This window comes from Oncorhynchus tshawytscha, linkage group LG14 (assembly GCF_018296145.1).
Source record: "Oncorhynchus tshawytscha isolate Ot180627B linkage group LG14, Otsh_v2.0, whole genome shotgun sequence".
NCBI classification, from domain to species: Eukaryota; Metazoa; Chordata; class Actinopteri; order Salmoniformes; family Salmonidae; genus Oncorhynchus; species Oncorhynchus tshawytscha.
Genome location: NC_056442.1, coordinates 8714396 through 8731777, shown reverse-complemented (window position 1 = coordinate 8731777; position 17382 = coordinate 8714396). Strand labels below are relative to the sequence as shown.

General features: G+C 45.1%; 1 protein-coding gene across 1 annotated transcript; it reads right to left on the bottom strand.

Moving 5' to 3' along the window:
- Positions 1 to 32: 32 nt before the first annotated feature.
- On the bottom strand, positions 33 to 16543 carry LOC112266480 (secretin receptor-like). The gene is made up of 13 exons (XM_024443973.2): positions 16145 to 16543; positions 13958 to 14057; positions 13123 to 13218; positions 8449 to 8546; positions 8171 to 8280; positions 7843 to 7975; positions 6393 to 6546; positions 6163 to 6223; positions 5993 to 6062; positions 1118 to 1209; positions 726 to 864; positions 602 to 643; positions 33 to 465 (listed from the first exon to the last, which is right to left on the bottom strand). The coding sequence occupies exons 1-13, from the start codon at positions 16208 to 16210 to the stop codon at positions 313 to 315; spliced, it is 1314 nt and encodes a 437-aa protein (XP_024299741.1). The 5' UTR covers positions 16211 to 16543; the 3' UTR covers positions 33 to 312.
- Positions 16544 to 17382: the final 839 nt, after the last annotated feature.

The following is a 17382-nucleotide window of genomic DNA, read 5'->3' as shown; positions in this document are numbered from 1 at the left end:
TCTGCTTTTTGAACATGTTCCCATTTCTTAGGATTTCTACTGAACCCAAATGTCTTAGATCTTCAGGCCAAGTCCACTGTCCTAGAAATGTTGCTTGAGCTTGAGGGAATGGCACAAAATCACAGTACAGTGCTGTTTCCCATGCCACGTCCAAGTCTTCAAGAGTGGCCAAGTGATTCTGTGGACCATTCCTCAAGTTCAAGAAAGTTCCAGAACTTGAAGTTAATTTGATGTCTTGAGAGAGTCATCTGTGTAAGTGTTTTTTAACCGGTATGTCTAGGAGATCACCAGTGATTTGGGGGGGGTCAAAGGTCATGCCAGGCTGGCCGGTCCAGAACAGGGAAGCAAGGAGACCTGGGTAAGGGGAGAAACGCTTTGGCTCATGGAACCATGCTGTCTGGGCTCCCCGTGTAGATGCTGCTTCAGCCTCCACCTGCGCCATCTCCTCTGTACCTCGTACTGTACCTGGGTTTGGAGGGGATGGGAATAGTGTATCATCGACACTTGTTAATCAGGGCTGCTGCATAATATTAGCAATGGCACATTTATACCACTTATTTCAACTTACATAATAGTTTTGAGAAATGGGACAAAAACCTACCTCCCCATTTAGAAAACAGTAAAGAACAGCAACTCCAAAGCCCTGGAAAGGAAGAAAGGGGAATTTAGACATCAAATAATATTCCCGCAAAGTAAAAAAATATATATATAAATGTCAAAATTACCTGTGTTGATGCAAGAGCCAGCTCAACAAAGGTCCATATTTTGTAAGTTAAACCACTGACTTTGATGGGTAAGAAGGCAAAGAGGATGTAGTACAAACCAAAGAGGGTCACCAAAAGAAAAGTGGATTTGGTAAGTCTCCTGAAAATATCCAAGGAAAAGATTCAATTTTACAATACACAAAAGACACGAATCAATACTGTACACATGTTTTGAGAGATTCCATTAGTTTGCCGTTGTGCTGGTCTTTCAGGTTTGACTGGGCAACGGTTACAGAAAGTTGGCACAGGTACTATAACACTCGTAAGCAATTAAGTTATTTATTTTAGCCTACAGAATAAACACCTTTGAAATCCTTTGGCGTTAGTACAGTATGGTCATGTTGACAACTCACTTGTATTGGCTGAATTCATTTCCATGCATGTCTGGCATCCGCAGTTTCCCCACCAGAATTCTTATGATACTCAGAAAAAATACCAAATTAATCTGCAATGAAATGGCAACAAATGAATACCGTACGGAGTAAAACTAATATTTACATTATTAGTTATATAAAAAACGAATTGTATGTCACATACACCAGATACAATGGGTGGAGACTAACAGTGAAAATGCTTGCTTATGAGCCTCTTCCAACAATGCAGTAAAAAATAAATATACAAGAATGAACTACAGTGCATTTGGAAAGTATTCAGAACCCTGGACTTTTTTTTAACGACACAGCCTTACTAAAATGTATTAACTAAATTCTCCTCCCCCCCTCATCAATCTACACCCTATAATGACAAAGCAAAAACAGGTTTTAAACATGTTTACAAATGTATAAAAATAAATTACTGATCACATTTACATAAGTATTCGGACCCTTTACTCAGTACTTTGTTGAAGCACCTTTGGCAGTGATTACAGCCTCGAGTCTTCTGGGGTATGACGCTACAAGCTTGGCACGCCTATATTTGGGGAGTTTCTCCCATTCTTCTCTGCAGATATTCCTGCGTTGTCTTGTCTGTGTGATTAAGGTTGTTGCCCTGTTAGAAGGTGAACCTTCGCCAATGTCTGAAGTCCTGAGCGCTCTGGAGCAGGTTTTCATCAAGGATCTCTCTGTACTTTGCTTCATTCATCTTTCCCTCGATCCTGACTAGTCTCCCAGTCCCTTCTCCTCCGATTGCTCAGTCTGGCTGGGTGGCCAGCTCTAGGAAGTCTTGGTGGTTCCAAACTTCTTCCATTTCAGAATGATGGAGGCCATTGTGTTCTTGGGGACCTTCAATGCCGCAGAAACTTGTTTGTACCTTTCCCCAGATCTGTGCCTCGACACAACCCTGTCTCTGAGCTCTACGGACAATTCCTTTGACCTCATTGTGTGTAGATTGATGAGAAAAACGTATTTAATCTATTTTAGAATAAGGATGTAATGTGGAAAAGGTCAAGGTGTCTGAATAATTTCCGAATGCACTGTAGCAGGGAGTACCAGATCAATGTGCAGGGGTATGAGGCACAGTATTTGAGGTAGATATGTACATGAAGGCAGGCTAAAGTGATTAAGCATCAGGATACATAATAAAAGTCTAATAATGCACAGAGTAGCAGCATATGAGGGTGTTTTCTTGTGTATAAAACATTAAGAACTCCTGCTCTTTCCATGACAGACCGACCAGGTGAAAGCTATGATCCCCTATTCATGTCACTTGTTAAATCCACTCCAATCAGTGTAGATGAAGGGGAGGAGACAATGGATTGAGTATGTGTGCCATTCAGAGGGTGAATGGGCAAGACAAAAGATGTAGGTGCCTTTGAATGGGGAGTGGTAGTAGGTGCCAGGTGCACTAGTTTGAATGTGTCAAGAAATGCAAGATGCAGGGTTTTTCATGCTCAAGTTTCCTTTGTGTATCAAGAACGCTCCACCATTCAAAGGACAGCCAACTTGACACAACTGTGGGAAGCATTGGAGTCAACGTGGGCCAGCATCCCTGTGGAATGCTTTTGACACCTTGTAGTCCATGCCCCGATGAATTGAGGCTGTTCTGAGGGCAAAAAAGGGGGGGTTCAACTCAATATTAGGAAAGTGTTCCTAATATTTTGTACACTTGGTGTGTGTATGTATGTATAAAGTACCAGTCAAAAGTTTGGACACCTACTCTTTCAAGGGTTTTTCTTTATTTGACTATTTTCTACATTGTAGAATAATAGTGAAGACATCAAAACTATGAAATAACACATATGGAATCATGTAGAAAACAAAATGGTGTTAAACAAATCAAAATCTATTTTATATTTGAGGTTCTTCGAAGTAGCCACCCTTTGTCTTGATTACAGCTTTGCATACTCTTGGCATTCTCTCAACCAGCTTCATGAGGTAGTCACCTTGAATGCATTTCAATTAACAGGTGTGCCTTGTTGAAAGTTAATTTGTGGAATTGCTTTACTTAATGCGTTTGAGCCAATCAGTTGTTGTGAAAAGTTATAGGTGGCATACAGAAGATAGCCCTATTTGGTAAAAGACCAAGTCCATATTATGTCAAGAACAGCTCAAATAAGCAAAGAGAAATGACATCTTTAAAGTAAGTCAATTGGAAGATTTCTAAAACTTTGAAAGTTTCTTCAAGTGCAGTCACGAAAACCATCAAGCTCTATGATGAAACTGGCTCTCATGAGGACAACCACTGGAAAGGAAGACCCAGAGTTACCTCTGCTGCAAAGGAAATGTTTGTAAGAGTTAGCTTCACCTCAGATTGCAGCCCAAATAAAGGCTTCACAGAGTTAAAGTAACAGTTACATCTCAACATCAACTGTTCAGAGGAGACTGCATGAATCAGGCATTCATGGTTGAATTGCTGCAAAGAAACCATTACTAAAGGACACCAATAAGAAGAGACTTGCTTGGGTCAAGAAACACGAGGAATGGACATCAGACAGGTGGAAATCTGTCCTTTGGTCTGATGAGTCCAAATTTGAGGTTTTGTTTCCAACTGCCGTGTCTTTGTGAGACGAAGAGTAGGTGAACAGATTATCTCTGCATGTGTGGATCCCACCGTGAAGCATGGAGGAGGTGGTGTGATGGTGCTTTGCTGGTGACACTGTCAGTGATTTATTTAGAATTCAAGTCACACTTAACCAGCATGGCTACAACAGCATTCTGCAGCGATATGCCTCTCACCTGGTTTGCGCTTAGTGGGACTGTCATTTGTTTTTCAACAGGACAATAAAACAACACACCTCCAAGCTGTGTAAGGGCTATTTGACCAAGGAGAGTGATGGAGTGCTGCATCAGATGACCTGGCCTCCACAATCACCCAACCTCAACCCAATTGAGATGGTTTGGCATAAGTTGGACGACAGAGTAAAGAAAAAGCAGACGACAAGTGCTCAGCATATGTGGGAACTCCTTCTAGACTGTTGGAAAAGCATTCCAGGTGAAGCTGGTTGAGAGAATGCCAAAAGTGTGCAAAGCTGTCATGAAGGCAAAGGGTGGCTACTTTAAAGAATCTAAAATATATTTTGATTTGTTAAAAAAAAAGGTTAGTACATGTGTTTTGATGTCTTCACTATTATTTTACAATACAGAAAATTGTAAAAAAGAAAGGGTCAATGCACATAATTAATTAACTGGTTACCCGGACTATCTATGGCTATTTAGCAGTCTTATGGCTTGGGGTAGAAGCTGTCTCGGAGCCTGTCGGAGAGATGATGCTCCAGTACCACTTGCTGGACTGTAGTAGAGTGAACAGCGAACTTTGGTGGGTGTCTTTAGGAATTTTTCGGGCCTTCCTCTGACACTGCCTGATATGGAGATCCTGGGGACGGTGTTGTGACGAAAATCTCCCCCATGACAGACCCACCCCCTTCTAATTTCCTTAATTTTGTGGCTAGAGACAAATACTTTCTGTGGCACACATAAGAGTCAAATACTTTCTATAGAACAAACTTCACGTCAGGATAGGCTTCCGAAATTAATAATGAATGTATGTGTGTTATATTAAACATAGAGGAACCGAAATGAATAATGAATGTATGTGTGTTATATTAAACAGAGGGAATAAAATGTTGGCAAGCAATAGACATTTCAGAACAACTATGGCTGAATTATTATCCTTACACTTTCAAAAACAGTCGAATAAGACATGGGAGAGATGCCGAATTTTGGCAAAGAGATTTATTGATAGACTAATACAAATCAGTAGCGGATTTAGGTACGGACGACATGGGCAGATGCCCAGGGCGGCATCTTGCCGTGGGCGGCACAGGGCGCCCCCGGGTGCAGGCGCTGAAGGGGGTTGAGCCCAGACCAAATATTTTCGGCCCAAGGCGTAAGAGACATTGTTGTGCCCTCTTCACGACTGTGTGGATGTGTGTTTACACCATGTTAAATTCTTAATGATGTGGACGCCAAGGAACTTGAAACACTCAACCTGCTCCACTACAGCTCCGTCATTGTGGATTGGGATATGCTCTCCCCTCTCTCCTGCAGTCCACGCTCAGCTCCTTGGTCTTACTGACATTGTGGGAGAGGCTGTTGTCCTGGCACCACACTGCTAAGTCTCTTACCTCCTCCTTGTAGGCTGTCTCATCACCATCGGTGATCAGGCCTACCACTGTTGCCGTCAGCAAACTTGATGGTGTTGGAGTTGTGGGTGAACAGGGAGTACAGAAGGGGACTAAGCATACACCCCTGTAGGGCCCCCGTGTTGAGGGTCAGCATGGCGGAAGTGTTGTTGCCTACCCTCACCATCTGGGGCCGGCCTGTCAGGAAGTCCACGATCCAGTTGCAGAGGTTCAGTCCAAGGGTCCTGAGCTTGGAGGGGAATATGGTGTTGAACGCCGAGCTGTAGTTTATGAACAGCAATCTCACATAGTTATTTCCTCTCTTGTCCAGGTGGGAAAGGGCAGTGTGAAATGCAATTGAGAGCATCATCTGTGGATTTGTTAGGGCAGTATGCTAATTGGAGTGGTTCCAGGTTGTTTGGGATGATGGTGTTGATGTGTGACATGACCAGCCTTCCAACGCACTTCATAATTACAGATGTGATGTGCTACAAGGGGACAGTCATTTAGGCAGTTTACCTTGGAGTTCCTGGGAACAGGTACAATGGTGGTCAGTTTGAAACATGTTAGGATTATAATCTGGGACAAGGAGAGGATGAAAATGTCTGTGAAGACACTTGCCAGCTGGTCTGTGCATGCTCTGAGAACGCGCCCTGGTATTCTGTCTTGAACAATCTTGAACAATGCATTGGCCTAATCATTAGTTATCAACAGCGATTGATGCACTTACGATTATGAAGAGTAGGACTGGTAATCTGAGAATCCACCAAACCCAGTCATGTACCCTTGTCTCCCAGCAGCTTGAGGATATAGGGAAACATATTCATGTATGTGAACTATGATGATGCAATTGTCATCTGTTTAAAATAGTCTATGACATCCCATTAATCTGTATGTTACCCTTCATCCTCATAGAAGTATTTTGCCAAGCCCCAGGATACAATGACAATCATTGGCAAACCTATGTAGAAAAACAAAACAAAAATGGTTTAGTTAAATCCAATCCCTCTCATTTCAGTTAGTAGTTCACTATCAAGTCTGTCTCTTAACTGATCAAAATGACATTGCTAGATGACAATGACATGGTATCAGTAGTGTTGTTGTAATGTAGAGTGGACAGGTGTCCGTACCCCAGCCCAGGATGATGTACCACCAAAGGTGTTTCTTCTTGGAGAAGAAGGAGAGGCTGACCAGGGTGTGGAGGTAGTGTCCCTCCACCAGCAGCCAGCTGTAGTTAGCCATGATGCAGTAGTTGGAGAACATCACCACTAACTTACACACCGCCTACAGGATATGATGAGAAAAGACATATACACTACATGAACAAAAATATGTGGACACCTGCTAGTCAAACATCTCATTCCAAAATCATGGGCATTAATATGGAGTTGCACCCCCCCCCTCCCCACCCCCATTGCTGTTATAACATCCTCCACTCTTCTGGGAAGGCTTTCCACTAAATATTGGAACATTGCTACGGGGACTTGCTTCCATTCAGCCACAAGAGCATTAGTGAGGTTGGGCGATTAGGCCAGGCTCGCAGTCAGCGTTCCAATTCATCCAAAAGGTGTTCGATGGGGTTGAGGTCAGAGATCTGTGCAGGGCAGTCAAGTTCTTCCACACCGATCTCGACAAACCATTTCTGTATGGCTCTCGCTTGTGCAAGGGGGCATTGTCAAGCTGAAACAGGAAAGGGCCTTCCCCAAACTGTTGCCACAAAGTTGGAAGTACAGAATCGTCTATAATGCCATTGTATGTTGTAGCGTTAAGATTCCCTTCACTGGAACTAACGGGCCTATCCCGAACCATGAAAAACAGCCCCATACCATTATTCCTCCTCTATCAAACGTTACAGTTTGCACTATGCTTTGGGGTTGATAGCGTTCTCCTGGCATCCGCCAAACCCAGATTCATCCGTCGGACTGCCAGATGGTGAAGTGTGATTTATCATTCCAGAGAACACGTTTCCACTGCTCCAGAGCCTAATGGCGGGGGTCTTTACACCACTCCGGTTGATGCTTGGCATTGCGCATGTTGATGCTGATGTTGATGCTTGGCATTGCGCAGAGCAGTCGCCTGCTCTGCCATTGAAACCCATTTCATGAAGCTCCCGACGAACAGTTGTTGTGCTGACGCTGCTTCCAGAGGCAGTTTGGAACTCAACAGACAATTTTTACAGTTGACCGGGGCAACTCTAGCAGGGCAGAAATTTGACGAACTGACTTGTTGGAAAGGTGGCATCCTATGACGGTGCTTCATTGAAAGTCACAGACCTCTTCAGTAAGGCTGTTCTACTGCCAATGTTACTCTATGGAGATTCCATGGCTGTGTGCTCGATTTTATACACCTGTAAGCAACGGGTGTGGCTGAAATAGCCAAATCCACTCATTTGAAGGGTTGTCCACATACTTTTGTGTGCATATAGGAGGGGTATTTTAGTATGTCCATATCATGTTGAAAGATGAACAACTTTTATCAAAACACATTTTTTTCAATAGTTATTACAAATTTCTCTGTATCAATGTGTTCATCCATTCACACATGCATTGACAGTCACTACAAAGTACAGTAGATACGTACTGGGTAGTCGTCACAGTGGTAGAAGTCTTCATCGGTGAAGAGCACAGAGTCTTTGATGAAGATGAAGGTAGCACGCAGGATGAAGGAAACGAAGAGTTGGATGTGAATGTAGTTTCTGGTGCAGTGCAGTTTCCTAGACAACAGGAAGAGTGTAAAAGCAGTTTGAAATGTCCTCCTTGACCAACATGCTTTTGTAATATGTTTAATCCCCCACTGAGACCCAATATTAAGATACGCATGTTGATTACAGTGTAGTTTATTGAGTACCCAAATGGATTATCACATTTTTTATCATAACAGTTCTTAGACTTGATTCTCTGTTTCTCACCTAAAGAGACAGAGGATGGTGATGGCGATGGTGAGAGAGATTAGAGAGAGAGCGTAGCCTGCAGTGTACATGGTCTTCACATAGGGGAAGTACATGTGGGAGTCATGTGACTGGGAGGAAAAAGAGGCCCGGGGTAAGAATGGTTTTACATAAATTGTCCATGTATTTTTAAATCAATGCTCAACACTGATATGGCTTTCCCTTGTTTTGAAGTAAATGTCCTGAATCAAAGACAAAACCAGTAATGTAGCACATACGAAAAGTACACATGTACCCACCTCTCCAAGTAAGTGGAAGCTTTCGTTGAAACATGCATGCTCGTAAGGGGGGAATGGGTCCGTCCAGCCCGTGTCTGTGCAGTTCCGGTCCACTTTACCTGGAAAATCATACAGCCTCATCAATACTAAACTTGCTGTATTGTTCAAATAAATTAATTATGGCCGTGAAAATAGTCAGCATCAGAGTAAAAAACCTTGACCATAGAACAGACCTATGATTTTCTGAGACCTACATAGTTTCAGTATCTCAGGTATTATGCAGTTTCAGTATCTCAGGTATTATGCAGTTTCAGTATCTCCAGGTATTATGCAGTTTCAGTATCTCAGGTATTATGCAGTTTCAGTATCTCCAGGTATTATGCAGTTTCAGTATCTCCAGGTATTTTAGTGCAGGCAATTGTTATTGCAGGCGTCATTTGTGTTATGTAAGGTTGTCATAAATCACTTCACGATGCCGCTGTTTCCACAAGCAGACCTTTTATGAACTCTATACCACTCCTCTGTCCTTTTAGTCGATCGCCTGTATGAGCATCAATCGACAGTTTATGGTAGAAAGACAAACATTTTTGTATTGAATGGAAACAAATGATCTTGGTGGTGGATCATTAACTAACTAACACACTCATAACAGCCTGGGGTGGGGGTCGAACACATCATAACAGACAGGGGTGGGGTGGGGTGGGGGTCGAACACATCATAACAGACAGGGGTGGGGTGGGGGTCGAACACATCATAACAGACAGGGGTGGGGTGGGGGTCGAACACATCATAACAGACAGGGGTGGGGTGGGGGTCTAACACATAACAGACAGGGGTGGGGTGGGGGTCGAACACATCATAACAGACAGGGGTGGGGTGGGGTGTCATAACAGACAGGGGTGGGGTGGGGGTCGAACACATAACAGACAGGGGTGGGGTGGGGGTCGAACACATCATAACAGACAGGGGTGGGGTGGGGGTCGAACACATAACAGACAGGGGTGGGGTGGGGTGGGGGTCGAACACATAACAGACAGGGGTGGGGTGGGGTCGAACACATCATAACAGACAGGGGTGGGGTGGGGTGGGGGTCGAACACATAACAGCCAGAGGTGTGGTGGGGGTCTAACACATCATAACAGACGGGTGGGGTGGGGGTCGAACACATCATAACAGACAGGGGTGGGGTGGGGGTCTAACACATCATAACAGACGGGTGGGGTGGGGGTCGAACACATAACAGCCAGAGGTGTGGTGGGGTCTAACACATCATAACAGACGGGTGGGGTGGGGGTCGAACACATCATAACAGACAGGGGTGGGGTGGGGGTCTAACACATCATAACAGACAGGGGTGGGTGGGGGTGAACACATCATAACAGACAGGGGTGGGGTGGGGGTCTAACACATAACAGACAGGGGTGGGATGGGGGTCTAACACATCATAACAGACAGGGGTGGGGTGGGGGTCTAACACATAACAGACAGGGGTGGGGTGGGGGTCTAACACATCATAACAGACAGGGGTGGGGTGGGGGTCTAACACATAACAGACAGGGGTGGGGTGGGGGTCTAACACATCATAACAGACAGGGGTGGGGTGGGGGTCTAACACATCATAACAGACAGGGGTGGGGTGGGGGTCTAACACATAACAGACAGGGGTGGGATGGGGGTCTAACACATCATAACAGACAGGGGTGGGGTGGGGGTCTAACACATAACAGACAGGGGTGGGATGGGGGTCTAACATAACAGACAGGGGTGGGGTGGGGGTCTAACACATCATAACAGACAGGGGTGGGGTGGGGTGGGGGTCTAACACATCATAACAGACAGGGGTGGGTGGGGGTCTAACACATAACAGACAGGGGTGGGGTGGGGTCTAACACATCATAACAGACAGGGGTGGGGTGGGGGTCTAACACATCATAACAGACAGGGGTGGGGTGGGGGTCTAACACATCATAACAGACAGGGGTGGGTGGGGGTCTAACACATCATAACAGACAGGGGTGGGGTGGGGGTCTAACACATCATAACAGACAGGGGTGGGTGGGGGTCTAACACATAACAGACAGGGGTGGGGTGGGGGTCTAACACATCATAACAGACAGGGGTGGGGTGGGGGTCTAACACATAACAGACAGGGGTGGGTGGGGGTCTAACACATAACAGACAGGGGTGGGGTGGGGGTCTAACACATAACAGACAGGGGTGGGGTGGGGGTCTAACACATCATAACAGACAGGGGTGGGTGGGGGTCTAACATAACAGACAGGGGTGGGGTGGGGGTCTAACACATCATAACAGACAGGGGTGGGTGGGGGTCTAACACATAACAGACAGGGGTGGGGTGGGGGTCTAACACATCATAACAGACAGGTGGGGTGGGGTCTAACACATAACAGACAGGGGTGGGGTGGGGGTCTAACACATAACAGCCAGGGGTGGGGTGGGGGTCTAACACATCATAACAGACGGGGGGGTGGGGGTCTAACACATCATAACAGACAGGGGTGGGGTGGGTTCTAACACATCATAACAGACAGGGGTGGGGTGGGGGTCTAACACATAACAGACAGGGGTGGGGTGGGGGTCTAACAAATAACAGCCAGGGGTTGGGGGAGTATAACACACACTTCGTAACAGCCAGGGGTGGGGTGGGGGTCTAACAAATAACAGCCAGGGGTTGGGGGGGGTATAACAGTAACAGCCAGGGGTGGGGTGGGGGTCTAACAAATAACAGCCAGGGGTTGGGGGGGTATAACACACACATCGTAACAGCCAGGGGTGGGGTGGGGTCTAACAAATAACAGCCAGGGGTTGGGGGGTCTAACAAATAACAGCCAGGGGTGGGGTGGGGGTCTAACAAATAACAGCCAGGGGTTGGGGGGGGGTCGAACACATCATAACAGACAGGGGTGGGGTGGGGTGGGGGTGCCAGGGTGTGGTGGGGTCTAACACATCATAACAGACAGGGTGGGGTGGGGGTCGAACACATCATAACAGACAGGGGTGGGGTGGGGGTCTAACACATCATAACAGACGGGTGGGGTGGGGGTCGAACACATAACAGCCAGAGGTGTGGTGGGGGTCTAACACATCATAACAGACGGGTGGGGTGGGGGTCGAACACATCATAACAGACAGGGGTGGGGTGGGGGTCTAACACATCATAACAGACAGGGGTGGGTGGGGGTTGAACACATCATAACAGACAGGGGTGGGGTGGGGGTCTAACACATAACAGACAGGGGTGGGATGGGGGTCTAACACATCATAACAGACAGGGGTGGGGTGGGGGTCTAACACATAACAGACAGGGGTGGGGTGGGGGTCTAACACATCATAACAGACAGGGGTGGGGTGGGGGTCTAACACATAACAGACAGGGGTGGGGTGGGGGTCTAACACATCATAACAGACAGGGGTGGGGTGGGGGTCTAACACATCATAACAGACAGGGGTGGGGTGGGGGTCTAACACATAACAGACAGGGGTGGGATGGGGGTCTAACACATCATAACAGACAGGGGTGGGGTGGGGGTCTAACACATAACAGACAGGGGTGGGATGGGGGTCTAACACATAACAGACAGGGGTGGGGTGGGGGTCTAACACATCATAACAGACAGGGGTGGGGTGGGGGTCTAACACATCATAACAGACAGGGGTGGGTGGGGGTCTAACACATAACAGACAGGGGTGGGGTGGGGGTCTAACACATCATAACAGACAGGGGTGGGGTGGGGGTCTAACACATCATAACAGACAGGGGTGGGGTGGGGGTCTAACACATCATAACAGACAGGGGTGGGTGGGGGTCTAACACATCAGACAGGGGTGGGGTGGGGGTCTAACACATCATAACAGACAGGGGTGGGTGGGGGTCTAACACATAACAGACAGGGGTGGGGTGGGGGTCTAACACATCATAACAGACAGGGGTGGGGTGGGGGTCTAACACATAACAGACAGGGGTGGGTGGGGGTCTAACACATAACAGACAGGGGTGGGGTGGGGGTCTAACACATAACAGACAGGGGTGGGGTGGGGGTCTAACACATCATAACAGACAGGGGTGGGTGGGGGTCTAACACATAACAGACAGGGGTGGGGTGGGGGTCTAACACATCATAACAGACAGGGGTGGGTGGGGGTCTAACACATAACAGACAGGGGTGGGGTGGGGGTCTAACACATCATAACAGACGGGTGGGGTGGGTTCTAACACATCATAACAGACAGGGGTGGGGTGGGGGTCTAACACATAACAGACAGGGGTGGGGTGGGGGTCTAACAAATAACAGCCAGGGGTTGGGGGGGAGTATAACACACACATCGTAACAGCCAGGGGTGGGGTGGGGGTCTAACAAATAACAGCCAGGGGTTGGGGGGGGTATAACACACACATCGTAACAGCCAGGGGTGGGGTGGGGGTCTAACAAATAACAGCCAGGGGTTGGGGGTATACACACACATCGTAACAGCCAGGGGTGGGGTGGGGGTCTAACAAATAACAGCCAGGGGTTGGGGGGGGGGTCTAACAAATAACAGCCAGGGGGGGGTGGGGGTCTAACAAATAACAGCCAGGGGTTGGGGGGTATAACACACACATCATAACAGCCAGGGGTGGGGTAGGGGTCTACCACACACATCGTAACAGCCAGGAATGGGATGGGGGTTTCTCACCTTCTGATTTGAAGAAATTGGGACAGTTCTGTGATGCAGTTTCCCCTACAAAAGCAGGAGACCAGCAATTCAAGTGGTCCCACATACCCTTGCAGTCTGAATAAGAAAAACAAATCAGGTACTGTTTTCTTGTATCTCTCAAATTATAATCAAAGTGTGTAAATATTTGTGTTATAATTATAAGGCAAACAGTACAACGGCAGTCCTTGTTTGGTCGTTGTGAATAATTTACATTTTCGTCATTTAAACTCTCTTATCCAGAGTGATTTACAAGAGCAATTGGGGTTAAGTGCCTTGCTCAAGGGCAGATCAACAGATTTTTCACCTAGTCGGCTCGGGGATTCGAACCAGGAAACTTTTCGGGTTACTGGCCCAATGCTCTTAGGCTACCTGCCGCCCATAGTCCAGTAATAACAAGAGGAGCAAGACAAACAGCTCTGATAATCTGATGAACTGTTCTCACCAAAATGACAGTAATGTTGAACTCAAAGTGGGGAAGTAACTACAACGATAATGCTGTATGTTGAGATGTAACCTACTCTATACTGCCACTAGAGGGAAACCTAGTCCACAGTCAAACTGGCATGGTTCCCAGTGATGTGCTGATGTGTGGTGCCGTTTCAGATTTTGATACCTGTGGGACTGGAAATGATTTTACTCTTATGTGGTATGCATATCATATAATGCCATTAAATAAACAAATTCTAAAAACATTGACTATTATGGAATAGAGAAGGAACATGTTAACCTACATTTGTTTAGCGTAGGAAAACATGACAAACCATGCTGGGTATGAATTTCTAAGGGGGAAGAATTACAAACGGTCTCATCTCACCTGGTTGGGGAGTTTTGGACACATTATGCAGTTGCAACTCATGAAGGCACCGCTCCTCCTCTCTAATAAGAATGATGTACGGCTCACAGTCTGCTTGAACCTTTCACAGTTGAAAAGAAAAAGAACGTGTGCATGCGTCATCTCTCCATAGCCTACAGTGCCTTCAGAAGGTATTCACACTCCTTGACTTTTTTCCACATTTTGTTGTTAGACTGCATTTAGAATGGATTAAATTGAGTTTTTTTGGTCACTGGAATTAAGTTTAATTATGTTTTGTTTTTTAACGTTTACAAATGAATAAAAAGATGAAATGTCTTGAGTCAATAAGTATTCAACCCCTTTGTTATGGCTAGCCTAAATGAGTTCAGGAGTAAACATCTGTTAACAAGCCGCATAATAAGTTGCATGTTTATTTTTATTTATTTTTATGACTACCTCATCTCTGTACCCCACACATACAATTATCTGTAAGGTCCCCCAGTCGAGCAGTCAATTTCAAACACAGATTCAACCAAAAAGACCATAGAGGTTTTCCAATGCCTCGCAAAGAAGGGTAAAAATGTTAAAAAGCAGATATTGAATATCCTTTTGAGCATGGCGAAGTTATTAGTTACACTTTGGATGGCGTATCAATACACCCAGTGACTACAAATATACAGGCGTCCTTCCTAACTCAGTTGCTGGAGAGGAAGGAAACCACTCAGGGATTTCACCATGAGGCCAATGATGACTTTAAAACAGTTAGAGTTTGATGGCTGTGATAGGAGAAAACTGAGGATGGATCAACATTGTAGTTACTCCACAATACTAACTTAATTGACAGAGTGAAAAAAGGGAAGCTTGTACAGAACAAAAATATTCCAAAACATGCATCCTGTTTGCAACAAGGCACTAAAGTAATACTGCAATGAATTTAGCAAACAATGTACTTTTTGTCCGGAATACAAAGTGTTATGTTTGGGGGAATTCAACACAACACGTGGAGAGTACCACTCCATATTTTCAAGCATAGTGGTGGCTGCATCATGTTATGGGTATGCTTGTAATCATTGGAATGGGCACAGGCAAAATCCTAGTAGAAAACATGGTTATGTCTGCTTTCCACCACACACTGGGAGATTAATTCACCTTTCAGCAGGACAATGACAGAAAACATAAGGCCACATCTACACTGGAGTGTTCCTGAGTTGCCGAGTAACAGTTTTTGATTTAAATCTGCTTTAAAACCTATTGCAAGATCAGAAAATGGTTGTCTAGGAATGATCAACAACCTATTTGACAGAGTTTGAAGAATTCTGAAAAGAATAATGTGCAAATGTTTCACAATCCTGCTGTGGAAAACTCTTAGAGAGACATACCCAGATAAGACTCACTGCTGTAGTCTCCACTAAATGTGAAAATAATATACACTGAGTATACCAAACACTAGGAACACCTTCCTAATATATAAAAATACAAATATTTTTACATTTTTGTTTTTTTCCCCCGCTTTTATATTAAAGTATTGTGTAGATTTGACAAAAACATTTTTTAAATGATGCCACTTTGTAACAACACAATTTGGAAAAGGTTAAATGTGAATACTTTCTGAAGGCACTGAGTGCACAAAACATAAAAATAAGTATTCCTTAGTTTCTAATTTTCTCGAAATCTAAACCTTCAACCTAGATTCCCTTTCCTTGACATAGTAGACTGCCCAGGTATAAGCTATGATCTATTATTGATGTCACCTGATAAATCCACTTCAACTCAGTATAGATAAAGGTGAGGAGACAGGTTAAAGAATGATTGTGAAGCCTTGAGACATGGATTGTGATATGTGTCAATTCAAATATTTCAGTGCCTTTGAACAGGGTATGGTAGTAGTTGGAGTGTGTCAAGAACTGCAACACTGCTGGGTTTTTCCACGCTCAACAGTTTCCCGTGTGTATTAAGAGTGGTCCAACAGACATCCAGCTAACTTGACACAATTGTGGGAAGCATTGGATTCAACATGGGCCAGCATCCCTAAGGAACGCTTTTGACACCTTATAGTCCATGTCCCGACGAACTGAGGCTGTTCTGAGGGCAAAAGGTGCTGCAACTCAGTATTATGAAGGTGTTCCTAATGTTTCTTACACGGAGTGTATATGTATGTACCTTTGCCAAACATGCCCAGCTTTTTCAAACACGCGTGTGCATTCTTACCTTCAAGTACATGCCCAGTAGGATTCCAATAATTCCAATGTGCATTTTGTCAGTCACTATCATCATTTACCCAAAAAAATGTAACTTAATTATAGTCTTGAAGAAACTGTAAACTGACTTTCGGTACTAAAAGTTTGAAATAATCGTCCTATTCAAAGCAGCAAGTCATCAATCAGCATCCACTGTCTTTGTCCAAACCAACTGCATGTGTTTTGTTTGTGCGGTTATTTACACCTGACCTTTTTATAATAGACTATTACCAAAGACAATACAGTATGAAGATAGGCAGAAACTGCTTCTCCAACAGAAATCCCCGAAAACGCTTGTAGGCGAAGTCATGGTGATGTTGGCTCGCTAAATTCATGCGCAGAAATACGTAATCGGGTCTAACGGTCGTCTCACGCTGTACTGCGCATGTGCGTGCCATCATATCAAAGGCACTCCTTCGATATAACGTTGTTTTCACTTTCACGAGGTTGTAGTAATACCATGTTCAACTGCTTAATACATTGGCTCGAATCTAGGTTGTGCCTTTAGATAAATTAACCACCAAAAAATAATTTTTCGCTTCTCTCATTCACTTCTCAAACCCCCAAACCCGGTTTTATATGCTGGGTCTGTTTTGCAAGCGTTCCCAGAAGTCTGGCGATGTTGCGCCTCTGGGTTTAGAAACTCTTTGCTAGTACTAACCACGTCCCACGGAAGCATTACTATGGCGACGAGAGTGTTTGGTGGATGTTTTGTAGGTGAAACATCAGGTACGGGCCGTTTTTAACCTTGAAAAGCACCCACATGATGCAACGAATAAAAACTTGTGTTGTTTATGAGCTACCAAATCGAACCTACAAAAACTGTTTACAGACTAATATATCCAGAAAGACGCACGGGTGTCATGTAGTTTGATAACAATCTAACGTTATAGTAGCTAGCTGTTCCTCTTTGCTAGCTCCTTCTCTATGTTGTGCTAGCTTCCACTCTCTCTTGCTAACCCGTCCCTAGCTAGTTTGCTTACTTTCCAGTGTCAACCACTGTAGCTGCACATGCACAACGTTGGCTTGCTAGCTTTGTGTCATTTGGTTCTTCTCATTATAATATGGACAACATTGCATCTTTGAAAGGCAAGCATTTACATATCTGATGTGATGTGATTTGTGATATTGTTTGCGATCTTCTTCAGCCCTGTTTTTAATGGAGAAATGATGGAAGTGGCACACACTGCATCAGAGACATTCACAGAC

Coding starts and splice junctions, on each gene's coding strand:
- LOC112266480 (XM_024443973.2), bottom strand. CDS start 16,210: ATGATGATAGTGACTGACAAAATGCACATTGGAATTATTGGAATCCTA. Junction 8,547..13,122: donor CAATTTCTTCAAATCAGAAG/GTGAGAAACCCC, acceptor ATGATTTTCCAG/GTAAAGTGGACCGGAACTGC. Junction 865..1,117: donor AATGAATTCAGCCAATACAA/GTGAGTTGTCAA, acceptor GGATATTTTCAG/GAGACTTACCAAATCCACTT.